This window comes from Lodderomyces beijingensis (genome assembly GCF_963989305.1).
Source record: "Lodderomyces beijingensis strain CBS 14171 genome assembly, chromosome: 3".
In the NCBI taxonomy this organism is placed as follows: Eukaryota; Fungi; Ascomycota; class Pichiomycetes; order Serinales; family Debaryomycetaceae; genus Lodderomyces; species Lodderomyces beijingensis.
The window spans coordinates 81,903-103,890 of record NC_089972.1 but is presented as its reverse complement, the minus strand read 5'-3'; the positions used below and the strand labels follow the sequence as shown (position 1 = coordinate 103,890).

At 47.4% G+C, this 21,988-nt stretch overlaps 13 protein-coding genes across 13 annotated transcripts; 5 read left to right on the top strand and 8 right to left on the bottom strand. All coding sequences in view use genetic code 12, as the record gives it.

Moving 5' to 3' along the window:
• Nucleotides 1-60: 60 nt before the first annotated feature.
• On the bottom strand, nt 61-1,206 carry LODBEIA_P21730 (mitochondrial 54S ribosomal protein uL2m; the record flags this gene model as incomplete). Its single annotated transcript, XM_066972143.1, has 1 exon — nt 61-1,206. One exon carries the CDS (start codon nt 1,204-1,206, stop codon nt 61-63), a length of 1,146 nt encoding a protein of 381 aa, XP_066829111.1.
• Nucleotides 1,207-1,668: 462 nt separating this feature from the next.
• On the top strand, nt 1,669-2,301 carry LODBEIA_P21720 (uncharacterized protein; the record flags this gene model as incomplete). The annotated part of the gene is made up of 1 exon (XM_066972142.1): nt 1,669-2,301. One exon carries the CDS (start codon nt 1,669-1,671, stop codon nt 2,299-2,301), a length of 633 nt encoding a protein of 210 aa, XP_066829110.1.
• A 467-nt stretch (nt 2,302-2,768) lies between these two features.
• LODBEIA_P21710 (uncharacterized protein) lies at nt 2,769-4,220 on the top strand (the record flags this gene model as incomplete). Its single annotated transcript, XM_066972141.1, has 1 exon — nt 2,769-4,220. The coding sequence occupies one exon, from the start codon at nt 2,769-2,771 to the stop codon at nt 4,218-4,220; it is 1,452 nt and encodes a 483-aa protein (XP_066829109.1).
• A 329-nt stretch (nt 4,221-4,549) lies between these two features.
• LODBEIA_P21700 (uncharacterized protein) lies at nt 4,550-5,497 on the bottom strand (the record flags this gene model as incomplete). Its single annotated transcript, XM_066972140.1, has 1 exon — nt 4,550-5,497. One exon carries the CDS (start codon nt 5,495-5,497, stop codon nt 4,550-4,552), a length of 948 nt encoding a protein of 315 aa, XP_066829108.1.
• Nucleotides 5,498-6,693: 1,196 nt separating this feature from the next.
• Nucleotides 6,694-8,328, top strand: LODBEIA_P21690 (uncharacterized protein; the record flags this gene model as incomplete). Its single annotated transcript, XM_066972138.1, has 1 exon — nt 6,694-8,328. One exon carries the CDS (start codon nt 6,694-6,696, stop codon nt 8,326-8,328), a length of 1,635 nt encoding a protein of 544 aa, XP_066829107.1.
• A 48-nt stretch (nt 8,329-8,376) lies between these two features.
• On the bottom strand, nt 8,377-9,519 carry LODBEIA_P21680 (uncharacterized protein; the record flags this gene model as incomplete). Its single annotated transcript, XM_066972137.1, has 1 exon — nt 8,377-9,519. One exon carries the CDS (start codon nt 9,517-9,519, stop codon nt 8,377-8,379), a length of 1,143 nt encoding a protein of 380 aa, XP_066829106.1.
• A 173-nt stretch (nt 9,520-9,692) lies between these two features.
• LODBEIA_P21670 (uncharacterized protein) lies at nt 9,693-10,736 on the top strand (the record flags this gene model as incomplete). The annotated part of the gene is made up of 1 exon (XM_066972136.1): nt 9,693-10,736. The coding sequence occupies one exon, from the start codon at nt 9,693-9,695 to the stop codon at nt 10,734-10,736; it is 1,044 nt and encodes a 347-aa protein (XP_066829105.1).
• A 379-nt stretch (nt 10,737-11,115) lies between these two features.
• On the top strand, nt 11,116-11,772 carry LODBEIA_P21660 (uncharacterized protein; the record flags this gene model as incomplete). Its single annotated transcript, XM_066972135.1, has 1 exon — nt 11,116-11,772. The coding sequence occupies one exon, from the start codon at nt 11,116-11,118 to the stop codon at nt 11,770-11,772; it is 657 nt and encodes a 218-aa protein (XP_066829104.1).
• A 261-nt stretch (nt 11,773-12,033) lies between these two features.
• Nucleotides 12,034-13,626, bottom strand: LODBEIA_P21650 (uncharacterized protein; the record flags this gene model as incomplete). The annotated part of the gene is made up of 1 exon (XM_066972134.1): nt 12,034-13,626. The coding sequence occupies one exon, from the start codon at nt 13,624-13,626 to the stop codon at nt 12,034-12,036; it is 1,593 nt and encodes a 530-aa protein (XP_066829103.1).
• Nucleotides 13,627-14,070: 444 nt separating this feature from the next.
• On the bottom strand, nt 14,071-15,036 carry LODBEIA_P21640 (uncharacterized protein; the record flags this gene model as incomplete). Its single annotated transcript, XM_066972133.1, has 1 exon — nt 14,071-15,036. The coding sequence occupies one exon, from the start codon at nt 15,034-15,036 to the stop codon at nt 14,071-14,073; it is 966 nt and encodes a 321-aa protein (XP_066829102.1).
• Nucleotides 15,037-15,594: 558 nt separating this feature from the next.
• LODBEIA_P21630 (uncharacterized protein) lies at nt 15,595-16,302 on the bottom strand (the record flags this gene model as incomplete). The annotated part of the gene is made up of 1 exon (XM_066972132.1): nt 15,595-16,302. One exon carries the CDS (start codon nt 16,300-16,302, stop codon nt 15,595-15,597), a length of 708 nt encoding a protein of 235 aa, XP_066829101.1.
• A 435-nt stretch (nt 16,303-16,737) lies between these two features.
• On the bottom strand, nt 16,738-18,984 carry LODBEIA_P21620 (uncharacterized protein; the record flags this gene model as incomplete). The annotated part of the gene is made up of 1 exon (XM_066972131.1): nt 16,738-18,984. One exon carries the CDS (start codon nt 18,982-18,984, stop codon nt 16,738-16,740), a length of 2,247 nt encoding a protein of 748 aa, XP_066829100.1.
• An 865-nt stretch (nt 18,985-19,849) lies between these two features.
• On the bottom strand, nt 19,850-21,238 carry LODBEIA_P21610 (uncharacterized protein; the record flags this gene model as incomplete). The annotated part of the gene is made up of 1 exon (XM_066972130.1): nt 19,850-21,238. The coding sequence occupies one exon, from the start codon at nt 21,236-21,238 to the stop codon at nt 19,850-19,852; it is 1,389 nt and encodes a 462-aa protein (XP_066829099.1).
• Nucleotides 21,239-21,988: the final 750 nt, after the last annotated feature.

The following is a 21,988-nucleotide window of genomic DNA, read 5'->3' as shown; positions in this document are numbered from 1 at the left end:
GCTAAACATTTTTATTTACATGGTTGCTCAATTTGTTTGCTCACCTACTTACTTACTTGATTACTTTTTATGTCTAATCATACGGCCTTTCCTATTTCTAATCACCAATTTGTTAGGCACCAATCTTGTCTTTGCAAACTTCTTCAAACCCCACATCGATTGAGTCACCTTGTTGGACTTGGACTTACCTCTACCACCACCGTGAGGATGGTCGCATGCGTTCATGGCAACACCTCTAACCATAGGCCTTCTACCTCTATAACGGCTTCTGCCCGCTTTACCCCACGAGATCAACTGGTGTTCCTTGTTTGATACCACGCCCAAAGTGGCATGGCAGTTTAATTGGATATATCTGTGCTCGCCGCTGCTCATCTTGACAATAGCTTTGTTTTTAGCTGCGTCCTTGGCCAAGATTTTGCCAAAAGTACCCGCGGAACGTATCAACTGCGAGCCTCTGTTTGGATTCAACCCCACGTTGTGAATTATTGATCCCACGGGTAACATCTTCAAAGGCAAACAGTTGCCTCTTTGCAAGACACGAGCTGATAAAAGGGCATCGTCAACTTCGCCGTTGTTGTTGCGCTTCATTTCCTCCATGAAATCCTGAGGGATGCCATCTCTGAAACTTTCAACAATGTCGCCACCACGCAACCCCTGTGGGGCAATAATATAGGATAAATTGCCAGTTTCCATGTGCTGCAAAAGTGCCAAGTGTCCCGATCTATTTGGATCGTATTCGATACGCACCACTTTGTTCTTGCCTGGCTCGTACCTGTGGAAATCCACGAGTCTCACTCGACGCTTGTGACCTCCACCACGGCCACGCACCCGGATCTGGCCCGAGTTGTTTCTACCGCTGGTTTTCTTGAGGGGCACAGTTAGAGCTTTGATGGGACGTCCCTTGTGCAAGTGTTCATGGACGGGTTTCTTGTAATGAGTTGAGCCCGGATGGGTATGCACGGGGAAAAGCTCTCCATAATGTTTGATTTTGGTTAGCTTAAGTTCGAGCTCTCTCTGTTTTCTAAATCGAATGTCTTGCTCTTCCAACTCTGTTAATTGGCTGCTGTTGATGCTGGGGTCTGTGTTGGTGATTGTGGATCTGAAACGGAGCAAGTTGGCGGAGCAAGTTGCAGAAGAAGGCGCTACCCTTGAAGCGCTGTTCCTGCTCGCTTTGAATAATGATTGGCTGGTAATACGCGGTATCATTTCACTCCTACTTGGGAACCCTCGACCTCGATTTCGATCCTGTTCTTTTTCTTGTTTGATTTCTTAAGACCTTACTTCAAACTGGCCCTGGACATGCTTGGAAGGTTTTTTTTTTTCATGTGGCCAACACTTGGTAGCCTATGTCACGTGATTGTTCTGAATATGAGGAGATCCACACATACATATTAAAGTCAATGATCCAATGAAACACACAGTAGAGACTCGTCTCCAGTGTCGCAGATTGCTAAACGCGACACGACACACTCGACTTTTAGATGCCAACTGCGAGGGTAAGAGAGTGGGAAATTTTCAACCAATCCTTCTAAGAAGGTTCCAGCGAACTTCAACCACAGAGCAAAAGTGTCTTTAGCAATTGGTCTTTCTCTGCAACAAGCCAAAAAATCCTCGTTAAACTAAGAAGATCCAATTTCTTTCCAAAAGCAGACCAGAATTGAAAAAAAAATGTACTCCCGTGTCTTTGCCCGTGCCCTCGCTTTTACTGCAAGAAGAGCAGCACCAAAAAACATTAAACCACCAATTGAGTTGTTTGGAACCGATGGTGTCTACGCCAACTCCTTGTACTCGGCAACTGTGCAAGAGTCGGACATGGCTCAGACTTACAATTCGTTGAAGAAAGTCGAAGGAGTCATCAAGGGAGACCCCAAGTTGGAAGAGGCTTTGACCAACCCCGGTTTGTCCAAGGACGACCGAGTCGCTATAATCAAGTCGGTCAACAATAGCTTAGCATTGGACAAGACCACGGCCAACTTTCTCTTGGTGTTGGCTGAAAACAACAGGTTGGGCGACTTCCCCTCGATTTTCAAGAAATTCGGTATGTTGAACGATGCCCACAATGGAATCGTCAACGCTACCGTCACCAGTGCTAAGCCTTTGGAGTCGAAGATATTAAAGAAATTGCAAGCTTCCATTGGCAACAGCAGCTTTGTCGGCGAGGGCAAGACCTTGAAATTGAACAATGAAGTCAACCCTGATATCAAAGGTGGTTTGGTTGTTGAAGTTGGCGACAGAACCGTTGATGTTTCCATCGCTAGTAAAGTCAACAAGTTGAACCAAACTTTGAAAGAAAACATCTAAAACTTTGGCATCCAAGTCCGGTTAGAGGCGGAGGGAAAGAAAAAGAGAAAAATAAAAGCCTGAAATCATGTGTCTTTGGCGAGAAATGTTTTTTATTTTCATCAAATCAAGCATGTAGTGTTTTTTTGTTGTTCATTTTATTTAGATTTTAAAGAGATTGATTGATTGTGGATTTGCGATATTTTGGAGATGCGAGTGGAATGATAGCATTGGTTGATTTGAAATCTCTGTAGGATACTTTGAAAACCATTGAGCTCTGAGCGGCCCTGTTTGAAGAGCAGCACCCGTGGCCCATGGCCTCTCACGAGGGGGGGGGGGGGGGGGTCGACGCGTGCGGAATCCAGACTCTTCAACCCACCATCCACCGCGGGGACCAGAGAAGGGAAAAAGAAGTTACACCAGATTGCAAAATTTCGAAAACAAGCAAAAACTAACATCCCATCAGCTCAAAGAAAGACCAGTCCTGTATGGCGATACCTAGACCCATACGAGCCCTAGTGGACCTCGTGACCATAGCAGCGATCCTGCTCAACTTTTTTATCTACTTCTACCCCGATATCCTCAATGCCCCAGACCAATGCAACTGGGCCCATGCTGCACCGCACTTTGCAAAGTACCCCATCCTCAACAAGATCCCCCAGCAATACCTCCAGCCGCTCTTGCTCAACATCCCCGAGTTGCGACAGGAACCCGAGCCGAGTCCCCATGAAATCCACATGCTCTTATTTGGCGATCCTCAAATCAACGGCAACTGGCCGCTGACACCCTACATCAAGAGACTCGATAACTATGGCAATGATCATTATTTGGGCCACATATACCTGGTGATGCTGCGCCGGTTGCGGCCTTCGCATGTTGCTGTGATGGGCGACTTGTTCTCAAGTCAGTGGATCTTGGATCTGGAGTTTTATAATCGTACATTGAGGTACGTGGAGCGATTGTTCCCGAGACTGGCTGAACAAAAGGCCAATGTGGTTGAGACTCACGCGAGACATGAGAGCTATGATTGGCATCGATGGTTGGAGCAAGAGATGCAGTTGGACCCTATGGAGCGGTTCACGTCGAGAGTCTACGAAGATGTCTATGATTGGGTCGACCGCGATCGCAAAACGGCCAACTTGGACAACCCCGTATTTATAAACTTGACTGGTAATCACGATATTGGATACTCGGGGGATGCTACGTGGCAACACATGGCGCGATTCCACCATTTGTTTGGCCAGAATAACTACGTGGTGAATTATGCGCGGGGCACTGCGCATGAATGGAGATTGGTGGTGTTGGACTCACTAACGTTGGAAGGTCCCGCTTTACAGTCGGAGTTTCTCAACTTCACTTGGTCGTTCTTGGACCATTTGGAGAAATTCGAGAATCCCAAGTTTCAGGGAGCTACTGTGCTCTTGACGCACATCCCCATGTATAAACGTGCCGGGTTATGTCGCGATGGACCTGAGCATTTATACTATGTCGATAACCAGCGAGAACCGTATAAAAACGGACTCCTACGCTCGCACAACCATTTGAGCGACAACACGACTCAAAGAGTGATGAATGCCGTGTTTCCCAACCTGGACCAGCCGGGGGTGATTCTAACGGGTCACGACCATGAAGGTTGTGACGATTGGTATAATTTCGAGCAAGGACGTTGGGTTGCGTCGAAAAATCGCAAAGAGGAGAAGGATGATGATGATGATGGTTCAAGTAGGCAGTCTGTGAGGGAAGTTGTTGTTAGGTCCATGATGGGCGATTTCGATGGACAAACTGGGATACTAACGGGGTTGTTTGAACATGGCCGGTGGCAATTCGATTTCACGTATTGTTCATTCACGGTGCAACATTGGTGGTGGGCTAGTAAAGTTGTCTTGGCAATTGCAATTTTCCTCCAATCTGTCGTTAGATTGAGTTCAATTTGGGCATAAAAAAAAAGAAAGAAATCAAGAAGAGGATATAGAGGAAAGAGATGATACTACTAGATAGATTTAGGGAGTTTTTATTTATAATGAGGTTTATTTGATACAGTTAGTTTTTTTGAAGAGAATATACAAAGTTACAAAGATTTCAAGTAAAACAAGATGAACAAAAAATGGAAGGAAATTCAAACAGATTCAAAGTCATTTCTTTTTTTTTTTTTTTTGGGAAAGGGATTGGGAATTGAAAGGATGGAATGAAATTAAAGAAAGGATGAGCAGGGGGAAGGAGAAATGGGCGGCAGGGCAAAAAGCAAGGTCCACCATGCGAGTCGATTTGCTCAAGCAGCTGCTTCTTTTTCCTCTTCTTCTTCCTCTTTAGCGAGTTCTGCATCGGTCGGCTCTTTATCTTCTTTGATCTTATCCTCAGCCTCTTCAACGGCGTCTTTGGCCACTGCGTCTTCGGGTGGTGCAGCACCTTCGTCATCTTCCTTGTATCCTTCTTCTTCCCTTGCCTCTTCCTTTGGCTCTAAGACTGGCTGGGAGTCTTTTGCTTCGTCCTTGTCAACCGCGTCACCATTCTCTTCCTTCTTGTCATCTCCATTCTCCTTCAAAACCTCCTCTTTCTCCTCTCCTTTCTTCTCATCTCCATTAGCCTCCGCCTCCGGCTTGGCTTCAGCAATAAACTTCTCTATGTCTTCCTTTGCACCCTCAAAGCTCTGCTCAGGAGAAATTTGAATCTCCTTCACGGCCAAAACCCCATCTTTGAAAATCCAATGCGATCTTTTGATGCCACTAGGCGATTTCTTAGCACCCAACACGCCAAGCAATTGCTTTTCAGGGTCACTCAACAAGTCATACTCGGCACCTTGCTTTGTTTGGAAACTCTTTTGAGCCTTGGGCTCATCGCTCGACAACCCAAACACAGCAACATCGTTGTCTGTCAAAAACTTGTAGTTTTTTTGGAATCCGCATACTTGTCTAGTGCAGCCAGGGGTGGATGCCTTGGGGTAAGCGAATATGACGACGTACTTGTTGGCCTTGGCAATTGCGGACAAGTCGACTTCTTCCTCGTCCTGGTTCAACAACGTGATATCCGGAATCTTGTCGCCCACTTGGATCTCCTCAGCGTCTTCACCGTTGTCGCTCGCTTTTTTGGGCTCTGCTTTAGGGGTAGCTTTTGGCGCGGTTGTATCCTTCTTGGCCTTTTTAGCCGGTGGAAAGGCCGCTGGTGCTTCTTCTTTAGCTGGCTGCGCGGCAACCCTTGCTGAGCGGCGTAATTCGGTCATTCTCTACGGTGTTCAATTGGAGTATATATACACTTGCTGTGTGTGTGTCTTGTAGAAACCAATATGGGTACTGCTTTCGACCCCTTATATATATGTTGAAGAGTGAGAGTATAGGAGAGAGAAAGGGAAAAGTGTGGAGGAAGGATCTCGTCGAAAAATATGGAAATTTCCGAAGTTCTTATTTCCACTACAGCTTCAACTCAATTCCAAACACCCCAGAACCCACAACGGGGGGAAAAACCCGCAAGGAGTCCTCGTCAAATGTTTCTTTGTAGCGATGATTAACTCAGTCGTAACCCTGTTTGAAAGTTTAGGGTTTTTTTGGCTATATTTTCTCTTTTGCCAGGCTCTGGTACTGAAGCCCGAGGCATTTTATTGCGGTGGTAGCAAATATACTCATTTTCCAGGACGTCGATTGCTCACAGGGCTGTAGACTTGCTCCGTCCCCTCTCCCCCCCGCGTCTGGCCCGCAGTGGGCTGGAGAGAGAGGAATGAGGAGGGAGGATGGAGGAGAGACAGTTGAAACTCGACACTTGCTGAAAGCTTGTGTTAGTTCTCTTGGTTGCGCTCTTGCTGAGTACGCAAGTAAGCGAGCAATCGACGCCATGGGCAATTGGGAAGAGGGGGGGGAGGGGGGAATGTCGATATGCGACTTGCGAGTTCCAACTAACGGCTGCTGCCACCCAGCAAGACGGCGCCAACGACTAGGGTTTCTTCCTCAATCAATAGACCACGCCCATGCACGTGAGCGTTTATTAATCGCAAGAGAAGTGTGAGACGTGGCTTAGTTGATTTAATCCTCACTTCTTGACGCTAGCCTGTTTTCCCTATTACAAGCACGGGCTTGGAAGAGACGCGACCTGGGGTGGCGGCCAAGGGAGTAGCGGACATCATTGCGACGAGCAAGAAACGTTGCAAAAACCGTGAAGAACTCATGCCAACTCTAATAGCCTGAAACCTCTTTTTTTGGTGTATAGCCTAGCTTGTCCAGCGTTCTCACCGCCATAGTCGGCAACCTCAACGTTGGCAGTGCGTGATACTCACGTCAAGCGAGTAGCTAACCAATCCTTTATCCAAAAGATTTGGCAACAAAATTTTTCTGATCAAAAAATCGATGCGCACGACAACAACAACAACAACAGCAACAACAACAACAACAACAACAATCAAAAAAATTTGCCACTGACCCCCCTGTCATGCCGGCAACTCAAGACAAGCCTCTGGCTGCGGGAGATAAAAAGACCCCTGCCCTGTCGGAACCCATGCAGATTAAACAAGAGAGCGCAACAACGAGCACCGAGGAGCTTTTCAAAATCGAAAGCATCCAACTAGGTTGTAAAGTTTATATATCAAAAGATGGAGAGGAAAGGCTCGCTGAGATTTTGCAAGAGCACTTGAAAAAGGGTAGAAAAGTGTATTATGTCCACTATCAGGACTTCAACAAGCGATTAGACGAGTGGGTCGAGATTGATCGAATAAACTTCTGTCGACCCTTGATACTACCGGAAATCAAGACCGATGAAAAAAAGGACACCAAGCAAAAGAAAAAGACCAAGCTGAAACTCACGAAATCCAAGGATTCGAAATTGAACGCCAATGCCAATGGCAATAACAGCGCGAACGCCAATGTGAATGGGAACGGGAGTCAGTCGCAGTCACAGACTCCTCGCGGTGGAAGCACACCAGCGATGAACGACGACGAGATGGACTTGGAAAACTTGAATGTGCAAGGTTTGAAACGGCCCGGGGAAGAGGTGAGCCGAGAAGACGAAATCAAGAAATTGAGAGCTGGTGGGTCCATGACTCAGAATCATTCTGAAGTGGCCCGGGTGAGAAATTTGTCTAGTGTCATCTTGGGCGAACATATAGTTGAACCATGGTATTTCTCGCCCTACCCGATTGAGCTCACTGAGGAAGATACGATATATATATGCGATTTTACCTTGTCGTTTTTCGGATCAAGAAAACAATTTGAGCGGTTTAGGTCCAAGTGTTCCATGAAACATCCGCCGGGGAATGAAATCTACCGAGATGGCAAAGTATCGTTTTGGGAGTTGGATGGAAGGAAACAGCGCACATATTGCCGCAACTTGTGTCTACTATCGAAACTTTTTTTGGACCACAAGACCTTGTATTATGATGTTGACCCATTCTTGTTTTACATCATGAGTATCAAATCTGAGCAAGGACATCACATTATGGGATATTTTTCAAAAGAAAAAGAAAGTCAGGATAACTACAACGTTGCTTGTATTTTGACTTTGCCCCCTTACCAAAAACGAGGCTTGGGCAAGATACTAATCCAATTTTCATATATGCTTTCTGCCGTGGAAAAGAAAGTCGGCTCACCCGAGAAACCCTTGTCTGATTTGGGCTTACTTTCGTACCGAGCTTATTGGACGGACACGTTGGTGAAGTTGCTAGTCGAGAGAAACAACCCTTCCTTGTATCGAAAGAATAACAATTTCCAAGCTGAAGAAGATGAAGATTTTGAAGGAACGCCATCAGCAGAAGGAGCAGCAGCAGGGAGAGCAACAACAACAACAACAACCACAAGAGGCGAAAACGGCAACAGTAACGAGATTACAATAGAGGACATCTCAGCGATAACGTGCATGACCACGACGGATATCCTTCATACATTGACCACTTTGCAAATGTTGAGATACTATAAAGGCCAGCATATCATTGTGCTAACAGATCAAATGATGACATTGTACGACAAGTTGATCAAGAAAGTCAAGGAAAAGAAGAAACACGAGTTGAATCCCAAATTGTTGAACTGGACTCCACCGCAATTCACGGCAAATCAACTACGTTTCGGTTGGTAAAGAAAACACAATTATTCCTTCTTTTCTTGTCATTGAGGCGGTGGTTATTCATTCATTTGCACCGTCGTCATCACCCCAGATTTTTATACTTTTGTCGCCTTCGCATGTTATCAACCGGAGTCCCGACATATCGAACGTTGACGCGTATATCGCAGCACCTTCAGAGCCAGGCAAGTGCCGAGTGTAACCAGATTGAATCAACTTGCCCAGTGTGTAATTGTAAAAATCCATCTTGCCGTCATCGTAACCTGCAAATAGCGTGTTTGTAACTGGATTAATGGATAATGTATTAATGACTTTACTGCCCAGGGCGTGCTCATCTCTTTCGAAATTCTCAAGTAGTTCAGCCTTGGGCAACACCCACTGCTTTATGCCACCGCCAGAGTCGCCAGAGACAAACGTATATTCGAGCGGATGAGCCTTCATATCTCTAATACTCTTGGGATGTTGCGTTATAGTAGTGATGCATTTCGAGTTGCGCAAGTCCCATAGCTTGATCGTGCCATCCATCGAACTCGTCACCACCTGCGGCTCGCTCGCGTCAGCAATGATGGAAGTGATATCGTTGGTGTGGCCCGTTAGGAGCGCCACTTCTTTGCTCGTGCGAATGTCCCATACACGCACAACGGCGTCTCGTCCACCACTTAGGACCACATCAACGGCATCATGGAGAGCCAACGCGTAGACGCCGCCGACATGGCCGTGGAAATTGCGAATTTGACAGCCCAGGGCATCGTGCAGCCGTTCCAAGTCCCAGCATCGCATGGTCTTGTCTTCGGATCCCAGGAACAAATAGGGGAATCTGCGCGAGATGGCCAACGTGCGCACACCCATGATGTGGCCCGTGAGCGTGGCGCGGATCTGGTTGTTTTGCAAGTTCCAGATCTTGATGGTTGCGTCTTGCGAGCCGGTTGCAAACCAATTGTTGGTTGTTTCGTCGATGGCTACTGCTTGGATCCAGCCCTGGTGTGCTCCGGCTAAGGTTCGTAGTAGTTTCCATTGCGGCTGATATGGTGATGGACCCAAATCGGTGGAAATGGCGGATTTAGCAATGGTGGTGGTGGCGGTTGGCGTGGGGGAATCGCTGTTGTGGATGGGGAAGAGATGGTCTAGTTTCGAGCTTTTATATAGTGCGTTCGAAAGCGCATCTTCTGGTGGGATTAGTGGATCTTGATGAGTGTTCTCCGTCATTAGCAGTAGACCGTGGGTATTCATTCATATATATATATATATACACATGTATATTTGTATCTTTCGTATAGTTGTATAGTTGTATAATTGTAGTTGCAGCGTGGAGGTGGATTTGAAATTTCAAATGCGCATCTTGACCTCGAACTCGACTCCAGTGGACCACCTCCCGATAGATGCAGCTGATACAATCCTTGCGAGATGAGATCATCAACTCCAAGGCAAAGTACAATATAATCGAATTGATTCCAGACGACTTGGAGCTAGGAGATGGATCGGAGAGAAAGTCGGGCCCCTTTACTACCCATGCCGATGACTCCTCCTCCTCCCTTGAAATTGGTGTACACAAGAGAGCCTACTTGGAGATGTTCATGGCTTCCCATGCCTACTTCTACGAGCATCGACAGCAACTCTACAACCTCCAGGCTCTATCGCTAGTGGAATTGCGGGAAACATATCTCATGACGTTGGGGTATCTCATAACCACGAATGAAAACCACACGATAATCAAAGTCCATGCGCAAACGGTGGCGATCTTGGACAATTGGCTAGAGGACCTCGAGATCGTCACGAGTTTTTTAACTTGTCGGATGGCACGTATCAATAAAAGCAGCTCGCTTTGGGCTTGGCTTCGACGAGTGGTGCAAAAGTGTCTGCATAAACGAGAGCATGGCAGCAAGTTGGTGATTGACGACCGATGCATTTCCCGCGCACTCAAGAGTTGTGATTTGCACTTTGCCAATTACTACGGCAATAGCTTTTTAAGGTGGTGTATCGAGATGGAGGGTTACCATGAAGAGTTCAAGAGTTGGTGGCGGCAGTTGGCTCAATTGTGTGACCAGCGGCTTTCTGATAGTTCGTTGTGGGGAACGTTGAACTTCTTGTTGCTGCGAAGCAGAGGCGAGAATGGTGAGCCTCGACCCCGAGGTTACACCAGCAACTTGGAGAGACACAGGTTCATTGTTCAAAAGTTGGCATGGTTGGTACGTGTTAATTGCAAATACAGGACTCCTTATCGCATGCTCATTAGTGCGGTTGACTCCTTGGGCCAGTTGCAAATCATTCGCCATTTCGTCGAACGGGAATGCGACAACTCGGTCGAGCTAGGATCTAACTTGCTTCATGTGATTGAAACACAAGTCCACGATATTGAGAGTGAAGGAGGGCACGACGAGAACAGTGAGGAATATGTGGAAATGAAAGAATGGCTGAATGAATAGGCTGATGTATCAGCCGTTAACCCCAAAAGAGTCTGCTCTAAATCCCCTTGATTCACAGCACTTGCATCCTTTTTATCTCTCAAAACGTAACCGTCTTCACTTTCTCCGTCCATGGTTCAATAGAACCAACTCGGTCCACCTCAGCCAAAGCAATTTGGGTGCAAAAGAATGGGCAGACGAATAGCAGAAGGACAGGAATTGCGCGCGAGACGCCACCACCACGGGATCTCACGAAATTTCAACCTGATTCAAAACCTCAATCAGGGCGTGGTTGAAAGACGTTACTACAACTACACGGCATTCCATTGCCCTTTTCTCGCTACTCCTCGCCTTTCTTCTTCTTGCCGTGCTCTCCACTGAATCACCGCATATACCTACAATGTTGAAAATACGTGAACTTCAAAGAAAAAGACAAGAAGAGGCTGCCGCCGCCGCCGCCGCAGCATCAGCATTAGCATCAGCATCAGCACAAGCACAAGCCTCGGGCTCTCCACTGACCACATCGTCCAATTCCCCCACCACCACCACCACAACAACAACGACGCCACCAGCCTCATCTGTCTCGTCGAGCGCAGCCCAGCTCCGCTTGCAAAAGGATATCGCCGAGCTCGACTTGCCCAAAACCATCAAGTTGCAATTCCCCAACACCCAGGACATCTTCCACTCCGAGCTCACCATCATCCCCGCGTCGGGGTTCTACCGCGGCGGCAAATTCCAATTCAAGATTGAAATCACGGCGAATTTCCCCATTGAGCCTCCGCGCATCAAGTGCATCAACAAGATTTATCATCCTAATATCGATCTCGCGGGCAATATATGCTTGAATATCTTGCGCGAGGACTGGTCCCCCGTGCTCAGCTTGAACTCGGTGTTGATTGGTTTAAATTTCTTGTTCTTGGAGCCTAATCCTAATGACCCCTTGAATAAAGAAGCGGCTAACATGCTTGTTAAGGACCGCAAGCAGTTTGAACGCAATGTCAATTCTAGCATGCGGGGTGGATATATCGAGCTGAGCTACTACGATCGGGTGATTTGATAGGAAAATATAAATAAAAGTTGAGAGGATTTTGGGAAGGGGGCTTTGGGGTCATGCTTGCATTGTGGGTTTGGGGATCTAGAGACGGTGAGGGTGATGAAAGTGAAAACATAAAGCATGGGTAATTTTGCAAATAACAGCTCACATCGACACACAAACTTATCAAGTTTACCGCATTTATCACATTTATTACATTTAATACATTGGCTGCATGGTTCGAGGAAGTTGTTTTGGTTTTTGGTTTTTTGTTTTTCTTTTATTTCACTTCCATATCTTGACGAGGTTGTCAGTAGCACAACTAACAAAGACACACCTCAACCTAATCTCGACTTCCTTCAACCTCATCTCCGTGTCATCTTCTTGTGGACGCTTCAGTCCATTCGCAACGACGACATTGCCATTCATCTCGGCAGTTTTCCTCCGTTTTGTAAGTCTAGCGAAGTCTAACCCAGTTAAGAACCCATCGTGTCCCAGCAACGTTCGAACGCACCCGACTCTGCTCGTCAAGTTCAATCCACTCAAGTCCCACACTTTGATCGTCTTGTCGTCACTTCCACTGAAAATATATTTACCGTTGGGGTGTACAACTACTGATTTAACCCAGGATTGATGGCCTGTTAACGTAGCCATGAGCCATGCTTGGGATTGGTTGTACTTGGAAGGAAGCGGCGGTCTACCCTGGATGAATTGCGGCGGTGGCAAAAGCCAGATCTTGAGCGTGTTATCTCGACTCGCGGTGACGCAATACTTGTAGCCTAGTTTGTTATATACATCATCTTTGATCAAGTCGCGCGGGAGTGTAGGGAAAAGATCCAAGTTGTTGGATATGTAGGTATCCAATATGTGGTTCGATATCGTGGGGAGGAACCTGACCGATTCGATAACGTGGGTATGCGAAATGAGCATCGCGATACCTGTTCCCGAGGGCGCATGCGTCAATCTAGCACTTTGGTCATTGGAGCATGTCACTAGGAAATCTCCATCGCGGAGAGAGCTCACCACGTCTAAATCTCGCACCCAATCGCTGTGCCCCACGCTGCTCTTCAAACATGTGCCGTCGCGGACATTCCATGTTCGTATGGTCTTGTCGCGTGAAACACTGTATAGGAGGTCATTTGCCGGCAGGAACGCAAGCGACGATATGGTGTGTTCGTGGCCTCGCAACGTGCGCAAGTGCTGATAGGTCGTGGCGTCGTATATTCGGATGGTGAGATCGGATGAACATGACGCGAGGAGAAATTGTCGATCCTGAGTTGCTCCCGCGGTGGTGGCAATGGCGGCGGCAGCGGCACCAGGGGTGAGCTCGACGGGGTTCCAAGATATCGCTAGTTGATTGGCGCTCTTTGTGTGGGCCTTGATGATCTTTTCAGGGAGCGAGTTTTCATCCGAAGCAAAGTTCCACACGTATATCGACCCATCTGAACAACAGCAATAGACTAGAGGTAGCACCGGGTGAAGCTGGACTGAAGTTATAACGGACTGCGTTTCAAAAGTCTGGATCGATGTCATTGGGAGCCAATTTAGCCTATCTTTGCTCGAGGTAGGCTGTTGTTGTTGTTGTTGTTGTTGGATTGCATCTGTATCGATAATGCTTCGTATATTGGTGATTTCATTTTCCAAATCGATAATCTTCTTTTGTAGTCGCAATACTGTTGACCATTTCTTTTCGAGAAACCGATCTACGATTTGCTCCTCGTCTCGTGCCTCGTGGGATGTAGGGAGTAGAAGTTGTGATAGCTGTGTGTGGATGGCATCGTTATCTGAATTGGAACAGATGGGTTTGAGGTACTGTAAAATTGCTTGGTTTAGTGCTTGTTGCTGTCGATCTGTTAAAATCAGTGAAGTTCCATTCATTTTTGGGTGGAAGGAGTCAAGGGCAGAGTGTTGTGGTGGTTATATGTCTATTGTCATTGAATGCCGTGGGTGAGATGGGTGATCTGGATAAGCTATGATCTCTTCTATTGTTTACTGAATGTATTGAGGATTTGAAACGCCTGTATGAAATTTGAACTTGAGCTTGAAAATTTCACCACCACCACAAGTTTACAAGCACGCCACGGTTCTGTCAGGTTCGATAGGTACTAGGCAGAATGAAAATGCTTCTATTTAACTTTACAACTTGACCATATGGCACATTTTTTTGGTAGAAGGTGGAAGGTGACCCGTGCCAGAGTGCAGTCACGTGGTTGAGCACCTCAAGAAGCCACCCCAGGGTTTTAGGGCTCAACTACAAACACAGCACTCGCCGCCAGTAAAGAGTACGGGATATATTTCAAGAGGAATGCAGTTGTTACTCTTCTATAACTTCTCAGTGAGCTCGGGGATAATCTCGTTCAAATCGCCCACCAACCCGACATCTGCAACATTGAAAATGGGAGCTTCGGCGTCCTTGTTAATAGCAACGATAACTTGACTGTCTTTCATACCAGCAAGATGCTGGATAGCTCCCGAGATACCAACAGCAACGTACAATTCGGGAGCCACGATTTTACCAGTTTGCCCCACTTGCAAAGAATTGTCGCAGAACCCGGCGTCAACAGCAGCTCTAGATGCGCCGATTGCGGCCTTGAGCTTGGTAGCTAACGGATCCACCAACTTGTCAAACGTTTCCTTATCTTTCAATCCTCTTCCGCCTGCAACTACACGCTTGGCGCCACCGAGCTCGGGACGGTCCGAAGAGACCAAGTCTTCGCTGACAAACTCGGTTCTCGTGGATGTTTGCCCTGGCTCGATTTCCGTTACTGGTGCTGGTGGATCCTGGCTGGCTTCCGAGGCTGGCGGGAAAGAGGAGGCTCGAACTGAGGCGAGGATGGTGCTATCTTTGGACTTGATTGTAGCGATGGCGTTCCCGGCGTAGATTGGACGGGTGAATGTTTGCGCGTCGACGACTTTGGTGATGTCGCTCAATGGCTGCACGTCTAATAGTGCTCCCAATCTGGGCAACATCGATTTGCCTATTGTTGAGCCCGAGGTCAAGAAATGGGAGTAGTCATTTTCGGTGATTAATTTTTGAACCAAGGGGCTGATTTCTTCAGCGAGATAGCTGGTGGGCTGTGATGTTTGTAACACGTTTGTGATTCCCGCGATTTTGGAAGCTGCTGCGGATACGGAAGGGTCCACCACCAATGCCGTGATTGGCTCGCCTATTTGTGTTGCTGCTGTCACTGTTGACAATGATGCCGGGTTGAGCTGGCCTGCTGCTGATTCAATGAGAACCAAGGTCTTACGCAAGCTGCGTGCAGTGGAAAACAATCTCCTAAACATCGTTGGTTGTGGTGGTACTCCAAAGAATTGTAGTTTTGAAAATTCTGGAAATTTTTGATAAATTTTCAATTTTCGGCCCAACCAGAGCTTCTCCAGAGTTCAAACTTATACCAAACCACACATATCGTGCAAGAGAACTCTACAAATGATGATAACGATGACGATGACGAGAGGTATCTCAGCTATATCGAGTAGATAAACTTAAAAAGAGCTTTACGTTGCCATTCGAACCTGAAAGCTTCTAAACAGAGTCCCACACTCCGCGTTTGACTCATTCTTTTTTTTTGGTCATTTTTAAACACTTCAACCCTCGAGGCCTTGATCTTTCTGGTGAACACGAAACTGCTCTATGCTTCAGTTCCCACTCTACATGAGTCTCGAGTGAAGCGATCTTCACGAATCGCAATACATGCCATCGGGAACTTGAACCATGTAGTAACTCTTTTCATTCACTCTGCCCCGAGATTCGGCAATTCTCGTCCCCCCCAGAAACGAGAAACCACGCGCCACACGGCTAATTGTTTCAATCTTCATTTCAACCCTCATCTCGATTTCAAATCACTTTGGCGTTCCTTTCAAAGCAGCAAATCGGGCCTTTAACGCATCGAAATCATCCTCGACTTTCTTCGCAGGAGGCTCACTTTTGTCGTTCTTCTTGACCCCCGTATCCGCCACTTCAGCAATCGGCTTCTCCTTCTCCTTCACCTTCACGTCAGCGTCCTTCTCTACCTCGCCTATCCCACCTCCCCCTTCTCCATCATCACCATCGTCTTCATCGTTCAAGCCAGAGTAGGGCACACCGTAAGCTCGCGCAATCTCACACAAGTACAAATCAACCAAATCCGAGCTGGGAGGACTCGAGTCGCATCGCCTGTAGATTTTCTCCGGTACGTGTCCGCCGCTGTTGTCCATTGCCTCCTTCGTGAACTCAGCACCGTACTTGTACGCCAAGATATCGCGCACTTGAACCAACTCACGGAGCTGCGAATAGTTCGCGGTGTAAATTATCGATTGCACCGATTCGTATAGGCTAGAGTCGCATGTTGCAGTGGTGAGGATCTGCGGGAGTCGAGCGAGGATGAGCTCGGTGTAGAGCTCGATGTATTCTAGGAGCTCGACGTAGATGTCGTCTCTTATGATGTTTTCGACTCTAATGCGTGCTGATTGCTCGCGGTTGGCACGGAGGAGGTCTGCGAGTTGGCGCCGGGCGATTTTGGAGGTGGCTAGTTTTTTGGATTGGGTGTGTTGGACTTTTGAGAGGGCCATCTTGAGGGTTGTTTTGAGGCGGAGTTGGTTTAGGTTCGGTGGGATCTGTTTCGTCATTTTCGGAGGAAGTGCCGGGGGAGTATTGGATTGTCGTTGGTTGAATGTTCACTGCTGTTCACTGGTTTTGCTGATAATATACGAGAGCGTTGAAGTTTTTCAAAGCACGGTGCGGTGGGGGAGGTTTGAAGAATCGAGATTTGCGCCGCTTAACGGGGTCTTCTTTAGTAAGAATGGCAAGTTTACGTCGAAACATTGTAGTTGTATTAAGAGTGGCATAAAGAGAGTTTACAATGGTTCCAATCTCATGGTAAAGCCCTTGTTCCATGCACAACTCCAGGCGAATTGAAACCAAGTATGAGTTCATCCTAGGTATCATTGCAAAAAAAAAAAAAAAAAAAATTCAAACGTCGTATAGTATATCTATATATATTCGATTCATGACTCTAGGACAACGGTATGCAGATGAGGAGGATTGCCCTTGACCAAGACTTCTTCATCGTCTTCGTCAAAATTGGCTCCAATGTTGTCAACGCTTCGAGTTATACGTTTCAAAGTACAACATTCAATCTCGCTGATCCACTCGTCATTCATAATCACGTCCAAGCTGGCCCGGTTGACGGGGTCAACTTGAAGCATCTTGTAAATGATGGGTCTTGCAGCGTGGGGCAATAATCTCATTAATCTATATGGTCCATGAATCTGCTTATGCAGGGAAGACGCCGACTTCTTTTTCTCGTCTGCACCTTGCTGTTTACGACGTTCTTCCTCTTCAACTTGGGCAATCTGCCGCTTTAAATCAACGTCAATTTTGCGTCGCTCGTTGAATTCGTTCTTGAGTTCCAATTTCCTGGATTCGTAAAGGTCTAGTTTGTGGTCTATTTCTCTTAATTGTTCGAGAATGTTTGCTTCTTGTTCTTCATTCAAGATCTCAATTTGATCGAGAGCCTTGTCGGGTTTGCTGGTAGTGGTGGTGGTGGTGGGGGCATCTAGTGGTGGTTGCGGCTGTGGTTGTGGTTGTGGTGTTTGTTGTGGCGTTGGGTCGAGTTGGTCGTCTAGAGTTTCGACTTGAACTTCTACTTCATCGTCATTTTCTTCTTTTCCTCCACCTTCTTCTTCTAATGTTTTCTTCTTTTTATTCGATCGCACAATCATATTCTTGAGTTTTCGTTGTCGAAGTAAAAGCTTGTGGCACTCGTTACTCAAGTAGTAATCATGGAAATTGTCATCTGGCATGCAGTACAACTTGAAACTATTGTCCTTTTCCACATTGGGTATTTTCCAAGGAAACCTCTTTAGGGTCATGCAACAGTATATTATTGCAATAGACCACAAGTCCACCGGTTGCGGGTTATACGAGTTTGGAGACTTCAACACTTCAGGCGCCAAATAAGGGTCGCTTCCAACGATACCATGGCACGGCTGTATGCTATCCTTGGAATTGCCATACTGGTCATAGGGGTATTTGAAAATCACCGCGCTTCCGAAGTCGATAATCTTGAGAATGCCATCCATGGTGATGACGCAATTGTCCAACTTGAGATCTCGGTGAGCGAGACCCAAGCCGTGCAAGTAGCTGACTCCTTCCAAGATTTGCTTGAGACAGCAGTTGATCTCGGCTCGCGACATCTCGCCGCTCATCACCACGGCAAAGAAATCAATTGGGGCGTATTCCATCACTTCAAAGTATTTGTGGTTTTGGTGGATAATGTCTATAGTCTTGATGATGTTGGGGTGTTTCAAAGTTGATCCAATGCAGTACTCAGCGGTGCACTTTCTCGTGTAGTCTTTCAACGTTTCAGTTGATCTTCGAGCTCGAAACTCCTTTACTGCAAAAGTCTTCAGGTCCGAGGGACGCGTGATGAGTTTGACTGATCCGCCGGCACCACTACCCAACTCCTTGCCGACTTTACCGTATTTCTTGACCAAAGGTGAGTTGTCATCGGTAAATGGATCTCGGTTGTTATTAGTCGAGTGGGATGCATTGTGGAGTAGTTGAGTTGAAGTTTGGTTGATCATGTTGGCAAGTGATGTGCTTGAATGCTCGCGTGTGGATAATCCACTATTGGCTCCCGATGTAGGTTGAGCACCGCCCTGGGCAGCACCACCACCTGGGGCACCACCTTGGGAAAAAGCCGGCGAATTTGCTGCTATTGGAGGCGGAGAATGTAAATGATTTGAATATTGGCCTTCCTTCTTTAGCAGATTTGAGTTTTTCTTTGCTGGTTTGAAAAACCGCTTTAGTTCATTCATGGAGCCTGCCACCTTCTGTAAGCCGGCACTGCTATCGTGGTGTGCCGACTGGGGCTGCGGCTGGGGATGTGGCGAGGTCGAGAGGGGCACTTGGCTCAGTATACTTGGCAAATTAGACTGGCTTGGCGACGGGGTGGTGCCAGCAGATATATTGCCACCACCACCATTACCACCGCTTCGGTTTGCCTGGTGTAAATTCAGGGGCTGGTGCACGCCGCGAGTGGCAGGAGCTCCAGGCGGATGGTGTGGATCCGGCGAGTGGGTCGCGGTTGGCGACGACACAAGCGACTCCTCCGAGTCGTGTTTGCCTATGCTGAACCCCAAGAATTTGCGGCTGCCCGAGTGGTTTGAAGTCGACGGGGACAATTCGTCCGCTTCTTTGCTATGGTGCTTATGCTTGGAAAACAAATGTAGCTTGTGTTTATCAGGCATCTTTTTTTCTATATTCGAGTTACAGCAAAGGGAAATGCAAATGGAGGCTGGGCTATGGACACCAAGAATTGGCTGTACTTGCCGTACGGCTGGAGATGGTGTGTTGGGGAAGTAAATTTCACGCGCAGTGAACTGCAACTCGAACCTAGCCAGCAAGGACCTTGTCTCCTTGTAAGCGACGGCGGTTCGCGGTTTTTGTAGCAAGCAAGCGAGGCCCCCCTCTTGAACGTCCTTCAGCAAAGCACAACTAGGATTGGCCCCCGGTTCACCAGCTGTAAGAAAACTGGATGGCAAGCTTTTTTGGGGGGGGGGGGAAAGAAGCAGATCTGGTTCCCTGTCTCGGTCTGTCCCTCTCTCTCTCTCTCTTGGCCTCCGCTTCCTCTCTGGGATTCCCGAATTTGCAAGATCTGTCGTCCGGGCTGCGCTGAACGGATTGATTGGCCTCCTCCTGGGTGGTGGTGATCGATAGCCAGTGTCTATTCCAAATACCAATGGGGGAACTGAAATAATATATCAAAATGACAGTACTATGGTGCACATGTGGTAGCTCCCGGGCATTGCTATGGCTGCTATTGTCTCGCTCTGACTGCACTGTGTGTGTGTACAGTGTGGTGTATAGTATGGTGTATAGTATGTGTATAGTGTGTGTGGTGTCTCTTACTGGTAATCAGAAAGTGCTGCTTTTGATTGGGTAGAAACCACCACAAGAAGACGGTGGAAGATGAACGAACAACAGACACCCAAAAGCTCCAGGAACACGGGAGCAAATGCAATTACAGCGGACCAGACCAATTGGCTTGCGTGAAAAAAAAAAAAAAAAAAAAAAAAGAAGAAAGACTCAAATTTCAGCTATATAGAAGGGCTGCTACTTATTCAGCTTGTCCAGGTCATTGACCGTGCCACGTACGTGTTTCTCCCTTTCGCTGACAAAGGGCTTCGACCCCGGTTTGCTGTGTCTCCTTTCGTTCTCGGTGCGTCTTTTTATGCTGTCCAACTCGATCCGCTTGATCTCCTGGGCCTTCTTGACCACCTTGGGCACGTGACGGTGTCTGGCGATGCGCTTGATCTGCGGCATGTGCTGGAAGCGTTGTTTCAACTTGTCGTCGTACTCCAACTTGTTGCGCTGTTTGGCAGACTTGATCCCCGCGCGGTCGGAGGCGTTGGCGCGCCAGATGCGGATGTTGGTGTCGTCTGAGCCCGAGAGAATGTAGCGGGCGTCGCTGGAGAATTTGGTTTGAAACACACGCTGCATGCGCTTGGTGTGGTATATATCGCGCGAGTGGCCCGCGCGCGCGTTGTAGATGCGGATCGTCTTGTCGTAGGAGGCGGTGACGAGCTCCTCGCCCGTGGGCGAAAAGTCCACGTCGGTGATGGCGGCAACGTGGTCCTTGTATATGTTGAGCGACTTGCGCAAGTTGCGCATGTCCCATAGATAGGCGTTGTGGTCTTCGTTGCCCGTGACGAAGTTGAAGGCCTCAAGCGGGTTCCACGAGATGCAATTGTTGCGGAAGTTGGTGACGCATTTCTGGATGGCGGTGTTTGTCCGCGTGTCGTAGAGCACAATGGAGTTGTCGGACCCCGTGGAGGCAATGATGTTGGTTTCCGTTTGGTTGAATTTCACCCCGGTGACATTGTCGGCTCCCCAGCTCAAGTCCAGCACGTGTTTCGACCTGTTGATGTCCCATAGCTGGATCACGGCTCCGCCCGTGACAAACATGGGCTCGATGCGATGGTGCGAAACGCCGCTAAAGGCGTGGTCCGAAACATATGTTTTCAAAAGACCCGCGCCGGCTGCATTGTAGACTTCATCGTCTCCAGCGCCCGTGAATTCGTCACTAGATACGCTCCACAACTTGACCGTCTTGTCTTCTCCACACGACAAGAGCTGGTTAACGGGTGTAATAGCCAAACCAGAACACATGCCGTAATGGGCCTTGAAACTAGCAGATTCGGACCTGCTCGTGAGGTTCCAATATTTGATCACTCCATCGCCGGAGCCACTCGCAATGAAGCCAGTCAGGTTGGGGTTCCGGCATATTTGGTAGACCCCGTCTCTGTGGCCGTCGCCTAGCTGGCCCATAAAGGGCTTGGCAAACATTCGCTCGAGCTTGGTGGCATTGAGGGCTCGAGTGTACTCGCGCGCGCGTTCAAAGGGGTGCAAGGCCGGGTTCAAGTTGCGCGGAAGCGGCGACTCCTGCGTGTTTCTTACTGGGACGTACGTATCCAGCGACCGACTTATTGTCTTGACCTTCATTATATCCTGGTGTTGAAGTTATGCTGTGCAGATGTTGCGATGCCGTGCGCATCTCGTGGGTCCAGTTTTTTTTTTTTTTGGGAGGTCTGAGATTTGAGATTTGAGACTTTTTTTTTTTGCAGCCTGTCCTATCCGTGAGGTGCATAAAAAAATCCAAAGTTAATCAATGTAGGAGCTAGTTTCCAATTAGATATTAAAATGTATTATAATTATAACTAAGTAAAGGTAAAAAATGAATGATTAAGCAAATAAAGATTAAACAAATATTAATGCCGTGTTTAATACAATGTGGTATTGCCTTTGGCCCTTGAGGAAGTAGGACCACAATACAATGCAAATAATACATTATGAAAAAAAAAAAAAAAAGAAGAGAGAGCAAATCAAAGGATTGACGTGTTTATATTAAGTTGCAGTGAGTTTGTGCTGATTTTGAGCTGTGTTTGAGCTTGTGCTGATTTTGAGCTGTGTTGGAATGATAACGAATGGAATAGCGAGCAATTGAATTTGTAATTTCTTACTAGCTGACTTGATTTACTTGATGCTAGTGATTCTGGAATTGTCGGAGACGAGGCAGTGATTCTAATGAATGAGGATTGATGGGTGTACAAATAAGTGCGGTACTCGTGCGAGACCTGATGAATCCCTTCAGCTGCAAATGACTGGCGTGATATAGCCACATATCGTAAACACCAAAGATATTTGGATCTTTGGACCCCTCTTGTTGTTGTTGTTGTTGTTGTTGTTGTTGTT